The sequence below is a fragment of the Aythya ferina genome, assembly GCF_964211825.1.
Source record: "Aythya ferina genome assembly, chromosome: 13".
Lineage (NCBI taxonomy): Eukaryota > Metazoa > Chordata > Aves > Anseriformes > Anatidae > Aythya > Aythya ferina.
In genome coordinates this window covers 14,911,515-14,933,211 of record NC_140311.1, presented here as the reverse complement: position 1 = coordinate 14,933,211, position 21,697 = coordinate 14,911,515, and the positions used below count along the sequence as shown (strand labels likewise).

The following is a 21,697-nucleotide window of genomic DNA, read 5'->3' as shown; positions in this document are numbered from 1 at the left end:
GAAGCCCAAGCATCCGACTGTTCACCGGGACACATCTTTAGGGGTAGCCAGGAGAGCTCAAACCCATCTGGATGGTCCCTGGCTTAAAAACGAGTCTTTCTGCTTCATCATACGCCCCTCAGTTCTCAAAGCTGTGATTTTTATTTTTTTTTAATTTGACATTGTTCCTTGTCAGTCCCAGCAGGAAATATGTTTGGGACCAGTTGGAAAACAGAGGGGGAAAAAATTACCAGAAGGTTTTTCAATTCTTTGATCTTTTTTTTTTTTTTTTCCCTCCACAGAAAGCACAGTGAGAGAATGAATATTCTCCTGCAATCTGTTTGCTGCTCTCTGGGTAGTAGAGGATGACACCAGCTGTGCTGGCAGAAATCTTAAAAAAAGAAAAATCCCAAATTCACATTAGCAATTAAACACATTGCTTATTGAACTCTGGAGTTTAATCATATATTTTTTTCCCCCATTTTTATTTTGTTTCCATTTCGTTTTGTGTCTGAATTCTGGTCTGAGGACATGTGAGCTGAGGGTTTTGCATCAGGCAGATGCTGAGTTATTCCACATTCCAGTCAGGCTTAATTAATGCAGTGCACACGTGTTTGTGCCGCTGTGGCCACGGGAGCCTATAGGGATGGTAAATTGTTACCAGTGGTGCCAGGTCCCTGTAGGGGTGTTTTAGGCAGAGCTGAGACCTGTGCTGTGCACCACAGCCCTCGTGGGCTGCAGCTCAGCATCTCCGGGAGATGTCACCTGCAAAGAGGATGAGGAGGGGCAAGGAGCAGAGAAATGGGGCCATGGTTTGCTGGAGGCTGCAGGAACTTGTGGTCTTGTGGGGAGAAACCCTTGCGGAGAGGAGGGAAGGACCAGCAGCCCCGTTTCAAGCTGAGAGCGTTTCTGTGCTTGCACCCCATGCCTTCATCCCCATACCCCGGGGCTGAGGGAGGGAAGGAGGAGAGCATCTCTTTGCTTCTCCTGATGCAAAGCTTGTGGTTGGACGTGGCTGTGCTTGGTCTCTCCTCTCGTTCCTGGTGTGGGATGGCTTCTCCTGAAGCTGCTGCCTGTGGGCTCCATCCCTGCTGCGAACCACAATGCATCGTGCTGCTGCGGCACTGGGTGATGCAGAGCACTCAGTGCAGTGGTGCGTGGTGAGGGAAGTGCCAAGCAGGACGTCTGTAGGGCAGCTCTCGCTGCCTGCACTGGTCAGGAGGTGTTCCCAGATTCAGTTTTCCTTTGGGTTATTGCCAGGCATCCAGCTCTGTCTCTCCTTTCCACTACAATTGCTCCAGAACCAGTCCCGATGCGCTTCTCAGCTCAAGAAGCTGGTCTTAAAGTGCTTCACAGCCTGCTGTACCCTCCTGTCCCACTGCCTCCCACTTTGCATCCTATATTCCCATATTTTATCCATCATTCCCATGTTTTATCCATCATTCCCATGTTTTATCCATTCCAGCAGCTTCTTCTGTGAGTCCTGGCGCTCCTTCAGCCCGCTGGTAACAGGCAGCCCCTGCTGGGATGTTGCAGTCACGCGCATCATTGCAATAAATCGTCTCATAAATTATCAACAAAACCAGCTCCAACATCACTCGGTGGCATCCCCAGAAAGGACGCTGTGTGGTTTTAATGCAGCAGTGTGGACAAGGCAGGTTTTATGTTTGACGACAGCAGTGGGACAGGAGGGCACGGAGCTGTGGGGATGGAGTCTGCTGCTTCCACACCCACCAGGGCTTTGCCAGTAGGACAACGTGGTGGGTTTTGTCATGTCAGCCTCCGGGGACTTTTGTAGCATAAGGAAATATCCCACCCGAAGTTGTGTGGGCATGGTCTAGGTCTTTATTTTTCTCATTTTGTAGTTTTGTGGTAGAAGGCACGGTGGTGGGCTGGTGCGCAGGTGATGCCGGCAGGGGCTCGTGGTGCACCTCTGGCCAAGCAGCCACAGGGGCTGCAGGAGGAGCAGAGGGATGGGAGAAGGCTCTGTGCTGGGGGTAGCTGTGTGCTAAAAAGCTGGCAGGCATCCCTTCTGATAGAGGATTTGGGGCGTGTGCTGGAGGAACTGAACATCTATCCCGGCTGGGGGACTCATTCTGCAGAGACCTCTTGGACACGCAGCATTTTCTGGCCACTCGTGGAAGAATTAGCATCGTTAGCCTGAGTTCATTGTCATTTGTCGTAGACCCTATAAAACAGAACCTGGCGCTGCTTTCCTTGTGTTTTGCTCCATGGTGGGGCGATGCAGTCACATTCGCGTAGCATTAATGGGTGCGGGTGTCTGCGGGGAGCGGTGAGGTTGGAGGTGCTGGGGGGACAAAGGGGGCAGCCTGGCTGTGACAGCAGCAGCCATGAAAGCCATCGGGATTTTAATCACGTTGCCAAGGTTGGGGAGGGAAGATGTCACATCGGGATACAGCTGCTTTGTGCAGGGCATCCCCTCTCCGAGTAGTGTTTCCGTAACAGGAGGGCAGTTCATGGCGCTCGGAGGGGGAGCAATGCTATTCCCGATAGAAATTGTCCTCTTCCTTCTAAAAAGGGACATGAAGGGATGGAGAGCCCCTGAGGCTGCCATGTGGCCTTACAGATCCCTGCATCAGGAGGTGTGCCTATGCACAGCCCGTCCTCAGGTGAGGGGCTTGGCCTGGCAGCACCCACAGGTGTGAGTGATAGCGATGCTATTTTATTTTATTATTTTATTTTTATTTTTATTTTTATTTTTATTTTTATTTTTATTTTTATTTTTATTTTTATTTTTATTTTATTTTTATTTAATGCACAGTGCCCTGATGCATGGAGGGCTTGCAGCGCAGCTGTAAGGGGGCAGTGCTGGCTGTGCCACCAGCATTGCCCTGCGCGGTGCTGGACCTGGATGGGGCAACAGCAGCCGTGTTCATGCACTGCAGCCCCTTGCCCTTCCCCTTAAGGGAGCATCCCCCTCTCGGGAAGAAAAATGCCAGCTGCGATTCAAAATGGCACGCAGGGTTTGGGGAGGAGGCACGTTGTATGCACGGAGGAAGAGCCGTGCCCTGCGAGCTCTGTTCACGGCTGGGCAGGCATCGGGATGAGGCAGGAGGAAAGGGGAAGAAGTGCAGAGAACAGAGAGCAGTAAAAGTGACAGCTTTTTAAATAATTTAAATCCGAGCCGTGCTGAAGCAGGGAGTTTATCTCACGAGTTATCTGCAGCCGAGCTTTGTTTAACCCTGGGTAATCCTTCCTGGGCAAGCACAAGAATGCCCTGCACCGATCATATCTGCCGGTGAGAGTTATTTAGCGCTCAATAGCTGCTTTTTAAAACATTGTAAAACATTTCTATTGAAAAATAAAAATAAAATGCTAATTGCTCTGGTTTCAAAGCCCGTGACAAGGCCTCTTACGGAAGATATATGTTTGTAGACATGCTTGCCAACACATAGATTAGCGGTGTCAGAGGGAACAAAAAGTTCCCGTTAGCAAAGATTAGCTTTTAAAGAAAAATGAGGGGTCTGGGGGAAAAAAACAGAGGAGAGGAAAAAAAAAAAACAAAAAACTTGAGAAAGGTTTTCTGAGTAACCCTCTTTGTGGAGGTCTCTGCCAGGAAGATCAATGTGGTTGTTTTGTTATTGTGCCTCGACAGTGCTGCGTTTTGAAAGAAGCCTTTTTAACTGCTTGTGAATGTGCAGGAAAGAAGCTGCTGGAGAGGGGGCAGGGAGCACGCTGGCCCTGCCAGCATTTTGGTGGAAAACCGCCCGCTGCTGCCAGCGACAGCGCCTGGGGGGACGCGGTGGGGACTCCGGCTGCTGCAGCGGGGGCTGCTGTGGTTTGCAGGATGTGGGACACCTCTCGCTCCTCCTGCATGCCAGGTGCTCCCACGCCGTTGCTGTACTCCCCGTGCCCTTGGTGCCTTGGGAGTGAGCCCAGGAGGTGAGGAGCCAGGATGCTCGGTGCAGCTCTGTCCCGCTGTGGTCCCCGGCATCTTCCCAGGTCCTGCCACCTGGGATTAGAGGGCTTGTGGCTGGCATGAGGGCACGGTGTGGGGGCAGCAGCTGGGGGCCAGCGGTGCCAGCATCACGAGTGGTTTTGGGAGCCCAGCCTGGGGAGGAGCGGTGCCACGAGAGCTGAGTCGGGTACGGCATCAAGGGGCCCACGGGTGCAGGGTGCGACAGGTGACTGAATCCACGCTGAAAGCTCCCAAAAAGCCACCAGCAGCAAGCGCCGAGCTCTGCAGCCTCTGCTTGCTTTGTGAAGCACTCAGCGTTTTGCAGCGGGCCTCGTGACTGACTCGGGCTCTGACTCACGGGCTCCAAAACCCAAGCTTGGCAGCCGACGTGTCCGCACGCTGTCTGTCTGTCCGGCCGCAGGACAGGGAGGCAGCTTTCCGCATGCCTCTCCCAGAGGTGTTTGTCCCAGCCCGGAGGAGCACGGGGGGCTTCAGGCCAGGAGGAAGGAAGCTGCTGGTGCAAGGGGGGCTTTGGCGCTGCGCCGCCCCCAGCCGTGTGCCGGCTGGGTGTTGGTTTTGCAAAGGAAACGTTTTCCTGATAGCAGCTATCTGCAGCTTGCTAGAGATAAAGAAAAATGTTATCTGCAGGGAAAAAACCTTCAGAAATGCCTGCTGGAGGGAGAGCAGCGTGCCTGGCTTGCAGCTAAGGCAGGCGGAGTTTGCAGAGTGCGGTGACACTGCCCTCGGCAGAGCGCTGCCCGCTGCGGGTGCTGAAGGAGGCGGCCACGAACCCGGCAGAGCTGTAAACTGAATTCCGCCAAGCACAGCTACATGTCAGCTCAGCAAAAACAAAGGAAGGTGCTATCACTTGCTACGCACTCATTTCCACCCAGGCCTGGCTTTCATTGAAATGATAGGAGCCAGGCAGCACTGGAAAAACATTGCTCTCGACGCCACTGCTCACCGGGCACTAAAAAAGTTCACTGTGGAGCTGGCATATCCTGTAGCCTGAGCGGGATTTGCCTCGGGCTCCACGATGCCCTGAAACCCAGCTACAACATCTCAAATGGAAATCTAGGGAATGATGTGATAGGCAACGGGGGGCTCCCTCTCCAGGCAGGATGCCTGGTCCGTCACGCTCCATCCCCACGTTTTGGGATAGCTGCGTTATTTTTACGGCTGCAGCCCCGGGAATCTCAGGGCTGCCTGGCAATTTCAGCTAGCTTTTAAGCACGCAGTTTGGGGACCTCCAAAGTCTCGAAAGGCAGGAAGCAGATAAGAAAACTGCCGGGTTTCTGTAAACCTTGTGGTTTGGGGGATACTTGCCTGATGTTTATGAAGCGCAGGGGCTGGTGGCAAAGCAGATGCGGGGTCCATCACCCCATTGGGGCGCAGCAGAGCCTGCGAAAGGCTTTTGCTTGCCGGGATGAATGCAGCCCAGCAGCAGGCCCAAGCCCAGGCATTTGGTCTGTGTTTATTCCAGATTCTCACCTGCTACTCAATTAATTCTTTGCTGTGTTGCACAGCTTCAGCAGCTTTATTTGAAGTGTCGCACAGCATGCAGGAGGCGTTTGCCTCTTGTACAAAAGCATTTGCCTTTTCAGCATGCATCCCACCCGCAGCAGCCTGTGCTGCTGGGCAAGATGCTTTTTGGTTTGGGTTGCTGTTGTTGTCTTTTTTTTGTTCCTGTGGTTTAGCAAAAAGATTTGAGTGTATCAGAGGAGAGGGCTGGAGGAAGACAGAGGTTATCACAGCCCTCTGCCTTGCAAAGAAAGGGCTATGAAACTTGAATGTCCTAGGGAAATAACTGAGAATCTGGGGCTTTCTCCCACTTTGGAGAGGTAGAGTGTATTTTTCGTTTTCACAATATCAGAAATGTCTGGGCCATTTTTTTTTAATTTTTTTATTTTTTTTATGAAGAAGGCAACAAGGACTGGTGGGAGCTTGGCACTTGGCTGGGTGAAGCCTGAGCCAAGTGCAAAGCAGCTGAAGTGGGTTTTGGCACGCACAGATCCCCTTGCGCTGGCTCCTCAGCTCCGCTGGTCCCTCCCCTCCACAGCTTCCAGATGTTGTAACTTTCCGAAAGGCCTTTCTTTGCTTTTTGGCTTTACCCAGGCTGCCTAAACACGCTGCCTTGGGACGCTGCAGGGCATCTGCCGGTGCCATGTCCCCGTCCTCAAGCAGCGAGGCTGGGCTCTTTGCCTGGGGCAGGAAAACCTGTTCAGACCTCTGCTCCCGTGCCGTTGCTGCAAGACGTCGGCACTTGTGCAACCGAGCCCTGCTGGATCAGCAGCCTGTGCACAAGCTCCGTGCATCCCCAGCAAAGCCTGCACCCGCACCCCATGCATTGCAGGGGGAAAAGGGGGGTCCCCAGCAGCACGTAGCCTGCTGCTGGTAGCTTTGTGGGGGGTTTAGGCATTTTGCTGACTTTTCCAGCAGGAAAATAGCAGTGAAGGGAAAAGGCAGAGGGAAGGCACAGGGCTTTCTGCTGCTCCGGTCTGCACAAGGAGTTAAAGAAGTCGGTGAGTTTACCCCGAGGCTGAGTTTGTGCTGGTGCGCGTCTATCTCAACATCTCCCTCTCCGGTTGTAACAGTCTCGCTGCGGCTTAGCATAAGCAACAGATCAGCCAAAATAAGCCCCATCCCGAGCAGCCGGTTGGCGCGGTGTATCTGCTTCCAAGAGAAACCTGAGGGTTTGCCTCCTCCTTCACGCTTTGGCGGTGCTCGCGGATTGCCCTGCCAGCACAGCTTTAGGGATGACGTGGATGTGAGCGGGATAAAAGCCGGCGCTTGGCTTTCCCATGGCCCTGGCCTCTCCCCCAGCAGCCAGGTGCTGGGACAGGGGTGTTGGAGCATCCCCAAAAGCTGCACAGCTGAACCGCTCCTTCCGGAGCTGGAGAGGGAGAAAATCCAGGGTGAATTCCCTGTAAAACGTGGAATGGCCCCACTGAACGTGGCCGTCACAAACGTGCCCCCAGAGGCTTTTGCATGCTGGGGATGTGGAAAGGTTTCTCTGGGCAGCACAGGAACAGGAATTTGGGTTCAAGTTACTCCTCCATCGTTGCAGCAGTGCTCCTCGTGCCCTGCACTGCCCTGGGTGGGATGGTGCTGGCCCTCGTGACTAACGAAGCAGCCTAGCAGAAGGAGCCAAGCGCAGACAAATGGTCAAGTCTCCCCAAGGGCGCACTGTGGTTAATCCTACCCATTTGTCGCCCTTGCACAGTGGGTTTCTAAAGCAGCCCCAGGGGCTTTGCAAACCAAATTTTGCAGCAAACAAAATGTTGGTGCAGCGGAGCAGGGTTCAGTGCAGGGCCGCGTGGTGAAACAGCAGAAAAACCCTGCTTAGAGAGCTGGAGAAGTGAACATGCTTCCCTGTAACCGCTTACAACACGTCTCGTTATTTGTCTTCAGGTTATTAAAAGGGAAAGCAGTTGGCTCCATTTCCTTCCAACAAACCGTTCAGCGGAGCGATTTAAATCTAAAGCAAACACAACGGCAAGGGCTGAGCAGGGACAGAGCCTCCAAGAACATCCCGGCCTCCCCCAGGGTCTTGAAGCACGCTCGTGATCAGGGGGTGCTTCGCATCGCTCAGCGTGGGGCTTTGCCCTCCTGCCTCCTGCCGTGGGCTCCTACCCTGTTGGATGTCATGGTGCACGGGGAGGATGGTGCACAGAGAGGACACGCAGTGTGTGGGCTTGAGGGGTGCCCAGGGGGAGCTGCGGCCAGTCCGAGTGGGAAGGAGCCTCAGGGAGGGATGAAGGAAGCCCCCGGATTTTTTTTTTGCTGCTCTCTGTTACGGCCCTGGTGCCCGAGTGCTGACAAACAGTGGCAAGGCTTGGGGATGCCTTTCAAAGATTGATACTGATGTTTTGTGACAATTAATCTTGCTATTTATATCAGTATAATTAGCTATGTTATTAATATTATCAAGGCGCTACAGTGCTAATTATATGTCTGCTTAACATGTGCTATCAGTGCTGTTTAAAATCCAATGTAATTCTGTTTGACATTATCCCCACCATTAGCGTTATTTGTTGTGTGCTGCGGAAGATAATTTGATGCTTCTAATCGCTGCGATACCAATTATGTAAGCTGTCCCCACTTGCCAAAGCTTTTGAGAATGATGCCACCAAGTGGTACAGCTGTCCTAGGGATGTGGCCCTGAGATGCCCGCCCTGTCTCTGGGGTGCCCTGTCCGTCGGGGGCTTCTTTGGAAGGACAGGGACTCTTGGAAAATCCTGCCCCCCAAAATAATGTAAGTAGGTCTTTGCTCTGGGCTCTGTAGGAGCTTCCCCGGGCTTTTGTTTCCCTTTTTTCCCCCATCAAGAGCTGAAATATTTCACATTTGAGGCGAAATATCTGTGGGGAACCCAACTTTAAGGAAACTTCTCCATCTTTTACCCTCAAGTCCTGTCTGCCAGCTCTGCAGGGGTTCTCCTCCTCTCCCACCAAGCTCAGGAGATGGTGGCATTTGATGGCCCATCCTCCAAGTGCTGTTTGTTTTCTTAGGGGCCAGGCAGCTGCCCTTGGCTTCTCCTTGCCCCGTGCGTGTCTCCTGTGGCTGCAAAGAGGAGCCAAGAGCTCCCCTGGGGAAGCCTTGTGTCTTTTCTCCCCTTTAGCTGGCCTTTGCCATGGCCTCGTGCCGGGTCCCACAACATCTCCTTCCTCTGCCCGTGCTGCAGGACCCTGGCATCCTCCAGCTCCTGGCAGAGGAGGTTGAAAACTGGGCTAAACCTGTAAATATGGGGGTAGAAAGGGAGCCACGTGGCTTCAGGTCTGCGCGCTGCTGCCTGCCCAAATCACGGTACGGCGGGTGGAGGAAACAGCTCGTCAGCGCGCGCAGGAGTTAGCGCAACAGGGAATTCAAAGCCAGCTGCTGGAGCGTTTGATCGTCTCATTTGATCCTCGGAGCTGGGAGCTGGGCTTTTTGGGGGCATGCTGGGAGAGGGAAGGCACCGATTAGCAGGCTCTGTTTCATTATTCATTTGCAGCCGTCTCGGTGCCCTGGCTCCAGCGTGAGGTGCCGAAGGAGGGAGCAGGCAGGAGGGTGGACTGGTGTGGGAAAGGGGGGAAGGAGCAACTTGGGGCTGGGGGAGTAGTTATTGAAACATCTTTAGTGATGTTTCTCCTGCCAGGGACAGCCTCTGGGGTGCTACAGCCCCCGAGCAGGCAGCTCCTGCCCCGTGCTTGCTGTGGGGCAGCCCTCTTCTGACTGCGGTGCCTGGGAGGGGGCTTGGCTGTGGACTGAGGTTTTTAGGGATCCAGGGTAGGTTTGGAACCATCCTTTGGGATCCCCCGTGGGGTAGCTGTGTACCTGGGGAGAAAAGGGGACTCTGGACCTGGTGGGCTCTCCTTGTTGCCCAACCCCTCTCCGTCAGCGGGATGAGATGTGGTGGGAGATCCCAGCCAAGCCGTCGGGAGCCCCGCTGTCTGCCTGGCAGTGGTGGGCGGTGGCAGCTGCTTGCTTCTTTCCTTGCAAGCCTCTGTTACAGAATACTTCAGCTCCTCTGAGCGAGGTCTTCTGGGGCTGTGAGGAAGGCTGAGCTCGTTCACCCGCGCTTTGGTGGCCCTTTTCTGCTGGCCTTCTGTTTTCCAGAGATGGGGCCGTTGGCAGTGCAACCGGCCACGGGGAATGCAGGCATAAATAAACTCAGGGAAGAGACCTGAGTCTCCGTCCTCGCAATGCTAGATAGAAATGAAGCGGCGATGAAGGTAATAAAAGTCTCAAGCGCAAGGAAGAGGAGAGGCCGAATAAATGCACAACACAGGAAAGCTCTCCCTGGAGCTGGGGAGGCAGTGGGGATGCTGGAAAACACCCCGTGGTGCGTCCCACCACCAACCCTAATGATTCGAGGTGATATTGCCCTTGCATTGCCATGGCTGTTTCCACCGAGGAGCAGTGGTTCTGCCCTTTTGCTGCCAAATCTTTGGGGTGGTGGAAGCCCTGTCTGCACAGCCCCGCTGCGAGCAGCCACGTCTCCATCTCATGGAACAAACGAGCTTGAGGACGAGCCGTTTGGAGACAAGTTTTATTGCCAATTAATATTTCAGGTTAAAAGCATGTTCCGCAGTATTTTCGCTTGGTGAAGCTAAACTGTGGGACGTGGACATAACACAAGTCAAGCTCCCCCTGAATTGATTTCTTCCCCACCATTTGTCATCGACCTCTGGTGCTGTATCTTTCTGATCTCTGCAGAATTCAATACATTTTCTGCAATAATTTGAAATGCGGGAGCTTTAGCTTCACTTTCAAGGTAATTTTGTATTTGTAATTCAAAACCTATCTCCCCATTGTTTAGGCGTGAATTCTACTCCTAATTCATTTTCTGCATTTCATATTCAGTTTTTGAAAAGCTGAATCTCAACGTTGCTATGCAGACCAGGCAGCTAGGAGAAAAGGATCTTACAGGTACCTTCCTTGAATTTTTTCATTACTTTTTGCTGGAATTTCATCTCTTCGTTTCTACAACAGAAGGTTGATTCTTCATTAAGTGCAAATACAGATTTGAATAAATCTTCTGCCAAATTCCAGATTTGCTTTTTGCGAGCTCAGATTTAGTATTTCATCTCTTTAAATGGTATCATTAATTTGGAAAATTAAAAGATTTCAAATAATTTCAAAACCCAAGCCATGCACTGAGCCTTGCAAATGGCCCACAGGGTGATTTTGTAGCTTCCTAGGGTGCATCATCCGTCACCTCAGCTGTCAGACCTTCCTCAAAATGCAGGCAAGAGCCAATATAGTCTGCTATGATTTTATGTACTTAGTACAACTTCTACCGAGGAAGGAATCGCAGGCGCTGTGCTATTAATCATTCAATCGTGCAAATGAAATAGGTATGCTAATATATTCCTCTATAACTGCATTCTCCAATTTCAAGAGGGTAAATGCAAGCCAGCATTTGACTAATGAAGCTCTCTTGGTTGGGAATCACACTGGGATCTTCAGGAGGTGGGGGGTGAAGGGTGTCTTTAATCAGAGCAGCTCAGGAAATTACCAGCAGAGCAGCTGGCCCTTTTGGAAGAACCCAAATGGTTAATGGAAACCAAAAGGCTTCAGCCTCTGCCAGGAGAACCTGGCCCAGGGGATTCCTAACTCACATTGGGAGCTCCTCGGTCTTCTGTTACAATTCCCACGCCCTCCATCATGGTTGTGCTTTCCATCACGGTTATGTTTTTGGTTTCCATTTGGTTTGTTACAAGTTGGAGCTTCCCAGGAGCAGCCAGGTGCTCAGCCTGGGCCTTTTGTGCTGGCCTGCCCATGTCCCCTGCCCTCTGAAGCCATTGGGATCCCCCCTCACTTACTCTGTCCCTTTGTAGGCCTCCTGTGGCTCCTCCTTAGATTTTCACCACACCTTGTTCATCCTCATGGTCCATGTTCATTTTAGTGTTTCGTGTTCAGAGATATTTCTGGTCTTTTATTTTTATTTTTTGCTTAAGAGACCTTAACAACAAAAATTATTGTTGATTCCCTTTTACTTAGCTTGTCCTCTTCTGTCTTTAATAACCGAGCTCAAACGTTATCAGTGGTGTTCAGTGCCCTGCTGTTCTGAGTGTTCCCTGTGTGCCTCGGATCACTATTTGTCACATTTTTTTTTCCTGGAAACCCCATCAGTGCATGAGATCCTCACATACCCTTGGGAATATTCTTAAGGGCTCTTCATAGCCATACCATTATCTGCAGCAGGAGTAGTTAATATAATTGCACTATTGTTAGTGAACCCATGAGGACTTACATCCGCTGGAGTTGGTTTCCACCCACCTGCCCTTACTTTTCGAGCAGGGCAACTTTTATGTCATCCTTTGTCTTTGCCTACCACGCATTTATCTACGTCCTTCAAAGGATGCATCTTCCATTCCACCAGTCATTTCTTCCACGAGGTTATGCATATTTATGGGGATGAAGCTGTGTTGTCTACCTGTAGTGCTCTGAAAGGAGCTTTGTTCACTTTTGGCTTCAAAGCCCCTGGCAGCGTGGTGCTGCTAGCTGCAGTCCCAGTCCCGTTCCACGCCTGGCAGTCCTTCATCAGCTGTGAAGCAGTGGCCGTTTTCTCATGGCCTTGTTACTGCAGGGCTGCACTGTTGCTAGCTTTGTCCTCTGGCTATTCCTGTGCGTTCAGAAGAGATCCTCCAAGCGGTCAGTCGGTGTGCTCTGGTTTCTAATCCTTTTTCCACGTCTGAGGTTGTTAACCCGCGTTATGGCTGTGATTTGTTGTCCTTTGGCATTTCTGCTTTCCAAGGGTTGTGTGTAACTTTTGTCTCACCTTGACCTGGGTATCAGGTGTGTTTCTCCCTCTGGCTCATGGGATGCTGCTGGTGTAGCTCTCTGGGGACAGGACCGTGTAAGCCTTGCACCCCACCGAGGTCTTCTCCAGTTATTTTCTCTGAAATAACTCTGCAAATGTCAGGTGCTGGGACTGTGCCTCTCTAATCAGCTGGCACAGGGCATTTTGACTCAGGCCATCAGTATCAGCAGCACAAGCAACCTTCTGGACAGATAAGGACACACTTTGAAACTGCCTTGATTTTTCCCAATTTTGAATCAGTTGGGGTGGGTTTGCTCTCCCCAGCTGGGAGTTGCGTGCGCTGGAGATGTTGTACCCAAGGCAATCCATTGGATGTCCTTCCTCACTGGTGGAGAGGGGTCCTTCTGAAGCATAGTTTGCTTAGTCCCTTTGTGATGTCCCAGGATGTCATTGGAAGATTTGTCTTTTGTTAACACCTTCTGCTTCTCACCGTTAGAAGTTTGGGAAGCCCAAGCACGGAGGGCTTTCATTGCCAAGCCTACTTGTGATTCCTGCCGCCACGACCCAACGGGATGATAAACAATGCTAACCCCAGTGAAAACTCACAGGCAGCTTCCAAAAGGTTTCCAAGTCCCCTGTGCTCACCCAGGTCTGATGACACCTCCCCGAGATGCGAATAGGCTTGGCCAGAGGCTCTCAGGCTGCTCCTGAAGATGCGCAGCGGAGACGAGGTGCCCAGTGGGTACCAGTCCTGCAGCCGCATCCTGCCTGTTGATCTGCTTAGGTATAGGGTCATTCAGATGCATCAGAGAGGCAGAGACACAAAAAGGCACCTAGAATTATGGCCAAAGGAGCTTGGAGATCCACGTGAGGGCTCGGAGATGGGGGAGGTTGCTCCCCCTTGGGCCCTGTGTCTGCTGGTTGTGCTTAGCACAGAGCATCAGGGAACAGCCCCCTGCACCTCCTGCTACTGGGTTTGAAGAAAGTGAGGTGGAATTGCTCATTAGAGGAACATTTCTGGGAAAAAAAAGGCATTGCTTGGAGCAGTGGAAATCTTTTCCTTCCGCTCTGTCTTTTTACAGGAGTAAATAAAAGTAGTAGAAGGTAAACAAATAAGCTCAGGTCTCACCATAGCTTGGGAATTTTTACATCAAATGTAGCAAATTTAATAAGATGTCTGAAAACCACATCCTTTTAGGTTGAAAAGTACACAGCCTGAACAGGGGAGTGAAATCTTTTGGAGTATTTAAGTAGGACAGCTCAAACAGCCAGATAATGGTTAGATGGCTTCAGGAATAAAAACCGACTTGTCACAGTCGGGATGAATTTAATAAAATATTTAAACAATTTTCAACAGTGCTGCAGTGGTACAGAAAACCACGATAATATCCAATAGCAGAAGAATGGCTTTGAAAAGATTAAAGGATGTAAACACTGAAGGACCCAAATAAGCCATGTGCATTTCTGCAGTGTTGTTGGATAAGCGTTCGTCAGGTGACCCTGTTTGTGCCTCGTTAGTCCCCTTGGTTTTGGCTGGTTTTGGCTGATTTTGGCTGGTTTTGGCTGGAAGGTGAGGGAAGCAGGGCACTGGGATGAAGGTCAGGGTTGTGGGCCAACTTTGAACCCAGCCTTGCTGAAGGCCTCAATGAGGATGAGGGGAAAGCCCTTGGAGATGCCTTGTCCTCCAGGCTCATCTCTGCGGTTGTTTTTTTGGGAGGGAAGCTGCAGGGATGGGGGGTCTGTGAGGCTGCTGTGGGTGCTAGGACCCCTCTGGCTGCCCCGGGGTTGAAGGTCTCGCTGTGTCTTGGCTACACGAATGGGTTTCCAGCCAGAGCCAGCCCCATACAGATGCTGCAGAGATGCTCCTTCTGATGCGCCCAGAGGGAACTGGGTGACCAGCACATGCATTACCATCTTCAGGGCTTCCTGCTGGAGACCGTTTCTTCACACCGCTTGATCCCGGGCAGCTTGAGGAGGTCTGGCCACCCCGTAACAGAGAGGAAAATCAGCAGGCTCCTTCTGGCCTTTTGCTCATTTTACTCAGGAAAACAGGTCCACGCAGCTTGCTAGGGGACAGCTCGTTCTTTGGGCCCCGTGCTTGTGGGGACAAGCTCCAGCAGCCAGAGGTTATCCATCCCCGCTGGTCCAACGCAGCCGTTCCTCATCTCTCGAAGAGGGTGACTCGAGCCAAGGGCTTGCAGGTGTGAGGGCTCTTACAGGATCTTTGCCTGCAGGAATAATTTCGGAAGCAGAGTCCCTGTTTCTGTTAAGTACCGCAGGGACAGAGAGAGCAAACAGGGGAAATGTAAGTCCTAGAGACGCACGCTAAGCAGCCAGACAGCAAAACCTGCCAAGAGGATGCTTCAGACCGAGTCTGCAACTAATCAGCAGTTTTGGAGGAATGACAACATGAAACTATTTCGTGAGATATTTTTTTCTGCCCCTTGGAACCGTACAGACAGCTTTGATTTACAGAACTAGCAAGCTCTCCCCTACTCTGCTCCTCAGGTTGCCTTTCTGCAGGAGCAGAACCATTTTGTCATGTTCTGGGGGTAAAGGAGTGAAAGAGCTTTGGGGAGGAGGCCAGCGTGGCCCCTGCTTCGCACCCAAGTGCTGAGCTTTGGTTTGTGGAAAGCTGGCAGGGAGGCAGAGCTGACCTGGTTCCCAGCTGCTAATGCACACGACAAAGCCTCTGCAGGTCAGGGGATACGTCCAGGAGGTGCTCCAGGATGTGCGAACCCTTGCAGCTCAACATCCCGGGACATCTCATCCTTCAGGTCTCTTTTCCAGAAGCTACCATCTGGGGCAAGCGCTGGCTGCTGCTGCCAGTCCCCAGTGGGTTTGCCAGAAGGATGAGATGTGCTTTCAGAGGCACACTGCGTTTCCAGAAAGCATCATGGAAAAAAACATCGGGTGTTCTCAAATCCCTTGGAAGAGAGGAGGCTTCCCAGCGGTGGTGTAGGGCAGAGACTACAGTACAAGGCTCTCACTGGCAAGGTCCGGGGCTGCCGTGCTGCTGGGCAGGCTTCAGAAGTGCAAATGAAGCCGCTTGCGCAGCGCTGGCAGCCTCAGGAACCTGGGCTTGCGAGGATACGAGGCGTCCTTTCATTTCAAGTGCCTCCCTGCGCCGGCTGCGGGGTTTTCGGGCTGCCCCAGACACGTCTATGTGAACCGAACACGATTGCTCTAATTCTCCTTGCGAGCGCTGGCTGCGCGGTTTCCATTCCCCCTCCTGACCTGCCAAAAACCAGAGCTCATGTGAAGCTGCGGGAGGAGAGGAATTTCCTGAGCAGGGTAAACAAGCCCATTCTCATTACCACGTCTCTGCCGCTGTGGAGTCCTCTCCGCTCTTTATTAAGGAGCCCCTCATCACTGCTGTGTCCCGAGTGGCTTTGGCTGGTGGCAGGGCAGTGGGGAGGGAGAGGTGCCTGGAGAGGAGCCCGGCAGGAGATGGGGTCGGGCAGGAGCACCCCGGGGCTGCCTGGCACCGTGTGTCCCATGGTACGGTGCGTGCAGCTGCGGTGCCACAGGGACCTGGGGTGCGCACGCTGGGGAGGTGGCCACGGGGCCAGCAGCACGGCACAGCATGGCACGGCACGGCCAGCAAGGCAGGAGAAGGGCCAGCACCGTGTAATCGGGTGAGTTAGAGCAGTGCTGGTGAGCTCAGGCTGAAAGAAGATGCTTGAAAAGCACCGAGACTCCAATCCAATATCTGCTAATTAGGCAACAACATACAGCTGCATTTTTTTTTTTTTGCATTCAGTTAGCCCTGTTTACTTGAGCTTTTTTTTCCTTGTCTTTTTCTCTCCTAAATATCAATTCCCAAGCAGGCGTTGAATGAGGATATGCTAATGCAGGCTGCTTTGAAAGCCTCCGTGGAGGACACGTGTTTGGGATCTGTCCTCCCCTGGCTCTTCCCTCCCTGCTCAGCCCGGCAAAGCTTCACCTCTGCGCTCCGGGCTGAGACTTTCCTCTGCTTTATCTCCTTGCAAAGTGGGAGTGAGGCCGCTGCAATGCTGGATTTGCAGCAGCGACAGCAGGGCCCAGCCCCAGGTCTTGCTCTAGCGTGCGTGGGGTGAAAGGGGTGGGCTGAGGACACCCAGCTGGGGACAGGGGACCCGGCTTGATGGGACAGTCGAGCCTTCTCCAGCCTCTCTTCAGCACAATTAGAAATGCCGACAGAACAAATTGCTTCATTTTCTAGGTCAGCACTGCTGTTTAAGGTGATAGCAGGCACTGAAAGCTGGCATTTTATTGCAGCTTTTACTGAGTACGTTTTGCTGCAAAGCGACTTAAAATGCATTAGTGTCACAACGCGGGAGCTGCGCCGGAGCCGCTCGGCAGGCTCAGTCATGTCTTTCTGTCACTTGTCCTTTTGTCTACTGAAATTCTCTTAGCATAGAAAGGCAGCTGGCTGGCTTATCATATTTTCCCCCTGATTTTTTTATATCTTTTTTTCCTGGGAGCTGGTTACAAGCATTGCATCAAAGAGCTGTGTTGCTACCAGCACTGGAGTCAGCAACGAGCAGGCAGCCCTGGCTCAGTGCTACCACGGGGCGGAGATGGGGCAGGAGCATCCGTCCCCATGCCCTGGACCTGCCACGGCCCCAGAGCCGTGCCAGCTCCTGGAGGAAGCGTTTCCCATCTGCTCTGGCTTCTGTGGATGCGTGCACTGATGCACACCCATGTGTTTCGTGTTTGTGGCGCCTGGAGGGAGGGTGCAGGGACGTCCATCCTCCATCGAAAACAATTATAAATGAACAAGGGCAACAACAGCAACCTCCAAATAAATCACTGAGTAAACACTCTCCGGTTTTGGCGGCCTTTGCATGAAGATAAATTTGGAAACCCAGCTCTGCAACAAGGCAGGTCCAAGTGACGTCCTCCCAAGCCTTGATGCCGAGCTCGTTTGGGGGTGAGCCCTCTCCCACTGCCGGTTTTAATTGGCTCTGCAGTCTGGGTCCCCAGTAGGAGCCCCCATACTTTGCACTCCACAGCTCAGTGTTTCCACAGCCTTCATCCAGACCCTCCTTTCCCTCGCCCAGAGCTTTGCACCAGCAGAGCAGAGCTTCGTGCTTGGTGCCTGCAGGATCCCACCCCACATCCCCCGAGGCTCCAGCGCAGCGGCCGCAAATTGTGAGCGGAATTGTTTGCCTACCAGCGTCGTGCTGCTCAGCCCAGCGTATTAATTTTGCATCTGGTCACCTGCAGGTAAATCAGGTGCAGCCCTTGAGCTGCTCTCTCAGTGCTGCAGGAAGAGGTTTGCTTCTCGCCATGCTTGCGGCCAGCTGGGGCTGGGAAACGCTACCCGGTGCCAATCCAAGTGGCGCAAGGACGTGGTGGTGTTCCCCTTTTATCTCCTTTTCTCGCTTCTCCCCATTGTAGGGAAATCAAATATTCTGCATTTCAGGCCAGAAGGTGGATGTTTGAGGAAATTGTGAGTGTTCTATAATGCGATTTAACAAAACCCCTATCATTGCTGGAATTTATATGCACCTGCGAAATAACCAGCTGGTATAGTCAAAGCTCCTTGCACGTTTTCCTTTTTTCAGCACAGTGAACAGAAGGAAATGGTCTCATCGCTATGTTCAGGTGCTGCAGGAGGTCTTACAGCAGCAGCAGGAGCCAGATGTGCCTCTTGAAGGAAGCCCTGCAAAGGCAGGGAGCAGCAAGAGGGGTGCTCGGATGCTCCCCATTCACGCCATCACTAACACCACTCAAACACTGCTTGCAGCATCCCTGCACCACCGGCGTGCACTTAATGAACGGATAAGCGCTGTGTGTTCGTGTATGGGGGAGGAGTGACACTGTCCCTGGCAAACCTGGGATGCTGCAAATGCGTTTTGGGCTCATGTGCTTCAAAGCACGCTCCTCGAGCTCGTCTCTGCCTCCCCCTCTTGCCCTCCGCCAGCAGCCCAGGAACATGAAAGCAGATCGGCCGCGATTTCAAAGCTGTGACTTCAGTGCAGCCGAGTCGGTGATGAGGAAGATAATTAGCAAGTTGAATGTTCGGTGCTTTAGTGAGATGATGTTTAATAATATTGAGCTGTAAGGAAAGGCGGTGGCAGGAGCGGTTAGCAGCTGGCTTTTTCATTATCGATACAGCATTGTTGTGCAAAGCACTTCCAGTTAATGAAGGCACCCAGGGCTTCGCTGCATTTTTCAAGCCTGGTTCTGTGCTCTGCTTTACCAGCCATTGGCTAGCAATTTGCAGGCTTGCGAGCGAGCTTCGAGTATTTTAGGAGCCAGTGGTTTTCAGGAATTAATGCTTTGCCTGTGCTTTATGACTATGATTCAAGTTCTCTTGGCTAGCTAGACCCCAAATTATCCGTGCGTGCAGATGTTTATGGGTCTGCTGGAGCCTTGATGAAAGCCTTGGGCCGCGCTTTCTAGCCGAGTATGAATAAAACACCGCAGGGATCCTCTCTCGGCCCTGGAGTTTAAAATATTAATAGGCTATCAGTTTCACGACAAGCGGTGCAACAGGTAGCGAGCGCTTTGCTGTAAAACATTTTCTCTTAGCGAAACCACAGATTTTAATGGCAATGCAGTGTCGCTTAAATTATTGATACCAAAAAAATGCCCGTCCACTGTGTGTCCACAGATATCAAGCTCTGTTTTTCAGCACTCTGCTGGCTTGTGTTCTCCTCCCTGGAGGCAGCACAGCCCCAGGGGCACAGCCAGAAGCAGCCTGGTCGGGGAGCTGGGGCGGGAGACCCCAGCCTGCTCCCAGCCCTTCGTCTCCAGCACCAACAGAGGATGCTGAGGGGAGAGCAGGGATGGAGAATAGCAGCTATTCATTCCCAGCAGGCAGACTTCCTGGCTGGAAATCACAGCAGAATAGCTCTTTATACCCTCACAAAAAGGCAGGACGTGCTGGCAAGGGGCGGCCAAACTCTGTCGGGTCTGGGCAGCGCTTGGCAGCAAGACCTTGGCCCAAAGTTATCCAAGTTTTTGCTCCCTCAGGCAGCACGTTGGGTGACAAATGGTCTGGTTTGGTGGTTGCAGTCCTCTGGCTTTGTTCATCTTATGTTGTGTTGTTTTGTTTTTTTTCTTTCTCTCTCTCCTCCTGGTTGTCTGGACTCGCAGCAAACCCTGGAGACGAATCTCACCAACTTGGTTAAACGCAACAGCGAACTGGAAAACCAGATGGCCAAGCTGATACAGATCTGCCAGCAAGTGGAGGTTGGTGAGAGTGGCCAGGGGAGAGGGCAGGAATGGGGAGGGGGCCCCGGGGAGCTCCCGGTTCGGCTGACGGGGTGCACGGGACTGCTCCCATCTCCTTTCCCAAGCAGCAGATGGAGTGGGAAGGAGTGAGGGTGGCTGATGGAGAGGGCTGGTGAGGGATGAAGCCCACAGCTGCTTGCAGGGATTTAGAGGTTGGCTGCAGCAGGTCCCCATCCCAGTGAAGCCATGCAGCCGGAGCACAGGCAGCGATGCTGGGAGCATCTGAAAGTAAGGGAGTGAGTGAAGCAGGGAGGGAGAAGGCCCTCAGTAGGGCCGGGGCAGGCTCTTCGTGGTGCCACCCAGGGCGTGCGGCCAGCATTTCTCTCACTGCATTCAGTGGGGACAGACCCTCTGGGTGCAAGGCACCTGAGGCAGAGCTGCTGAGGCTGATCCTGCTGGAGAAATCCTGACTCGTGTGAGTCTGTCCCACCGTCCTGAACATGCGATGGAGATGCTGCCTCTTCCACAGCCTCTGGCACCTCATCCTCAGCAAGGCAACGTGAAGCCTTCCTGCTGCAGTTCAAGCCTATGGCTCCCTGTGCCATCCCGTCCACCCTGGGCACAGGGAAGGGTTTTTTTTGCCCTTCCCTCCACGTGCCTGCAAGCAGCCCATCCGCCTGCCCCTCTCTGCTGTCTCATCGAGCCTCAGCCTTGTCTGCAGCAGCCAGCCTTCCTCCCCGCGTCCCTTCCTCCTCCCAAACACGCACAGATTGCCTCCCTGCTTCCTTCCTGCTGTCAGAGGCGGTGATTGCAATCCCGCCCTGCTGGCTGTGGCAGAACAGCGGGCCAAAGCCATCAGCAAGAGGGAAAGGCTTTGTCCAGGGGATTACAGGGAAGCGTCGGCGGAAGACAGGCGATCACCTTTAATCCTGCTGAAGAAAGGGGCTCGGCCGACCTCGCCGCTTTGACCACTTGGTCTGTAAAACCCTTTTGTGCTGGCGGTGTGCAATCAGGCATCATCCTGTGTTTGCATTTCCGAGGGAAGCGCTTGGCCCGGCGCTGCCCTTGGCCATGGCTGCGATGCGCTCCCATGAGCGGCACTCAAGGGGAAGAAGGCAGCTAACACCTTGCTGTTGTTTCCAAGTGCACGTAGCCGTTAATAGCAAATTAATTTGCAGCTTTGTTTGCTGAAGTGATACACGGAGAGCGGCTGCTGCAATTAGTTTCTTCTTAACAGGCTATTGATTTTTCGGTGCTAAATTGAGCGGCGGTTCCTTGAACCAGAACCTTGCCGGGGGGAAAAGACACTGGTCTGCTGCAAGGATCCCTGACGTGGCTTCAGGGGAGCTTTGCCAGGGCTTGAGCAAACACGATGGTTATTTATAGAATCACAGAATCATTAAGGTTGGAAAAAGCCCTCCAAGATCATCTGGTCCGACCAGCCCCCTACCACCATCACCCACTGAACCCTGTCCCCAAGCACCACGTCCGACCTTTCCTTGAACACCCCCAGGGACGGTGACCCCGCCACCTCCCTGGGCAACCCGTCCCAATCCCTGACTGCTCTTTCTGAGCAGAAACATCTCCTCATTTCCAACCTGAACCTCCCCAGCACAACTTGAGGCCATTCCCTCCAGTCCCATCACCGGTTATCTGCGAGAAGTTAGATCCTAGTTATCTGTTAGATCCAAGTTATCTGCGAGCAGGTAGACCCCCCAATGTCCTTTTCTTCTGCACAGCTTTCCAGCCACTCTGCCCCAAGCCTGCAGCACTGCGTGGGGTTGTTGTGGCCAAAGTGCAGCACTCGGCACTCAGTTTTGTCAAACCTCATCCCACTGGCCTCTGTCCGTTGATCCAACCTGCCCAGGTCCCCCTGCAGGGCCTTCCTACCCTCCAGCAGTCCGACACTTCCCTCTGGGCCCTGGCTGGGGGGTTTCCAACCCTGCAGCTTCCCCTGCATGATCCTGGAGCTGCCTCATCACCCAAGCAGCTGGCAGGGACGCAGGGGTGCAGAGATTAGGGCATGGAGGGATGTGCGGATGCGAGGATGCAGGGATGCTACATGCACCAAGTGGGATAATTTCCCCGTAGCACAGCATGCAGGAGAAAAGGCGTCTACACAGGGAGCTGCATTTTGTTCCTTACCACCTACCCCTCAGAGACTGGGGCTCTGCCTTTCCTGCAGGCAGCAGCAGCGTTTTGTTCTGAGAGTGCCAGCAGCGCCGCAAGCACCGGCAACAGCCTCAGATCAGCTCAGTGCATGGGTAGGAAGGAGCTGGGACAGACTGCGAGTTTAATGGCATTTGCATCTTCGAAAGACTTGTGTCTGAATCCGTCCACAGCGTCCAAAAGGACAGGCCTCTGATGTTAAAAGCCGTTTGGCATT

The 21,697-nt window shown here is 52.8% G+C and overlaps 1 protein-coding gene across 1 annotated transcript in view; it reads left to right on the top strand.

Annotated features, from left to right (window-relative positions):
* Positions 1–21,697, top strand: part of MID2 (midline 2) — a 67,013-nt gene that overhangs the window by 26,166 nt on the left and 19,150 nt on the right. Inside the window, exon 3 of the mRNA XM_084534871.1 lies at positions 19,234–19,329. Coding sequence (XP_084390997.1) covers positions 19,234–19,329 — 96 coding nt within the window. The remainder of the gene's footprint in view (positions 1–19,233; positions 19,330–21,697) is intronic.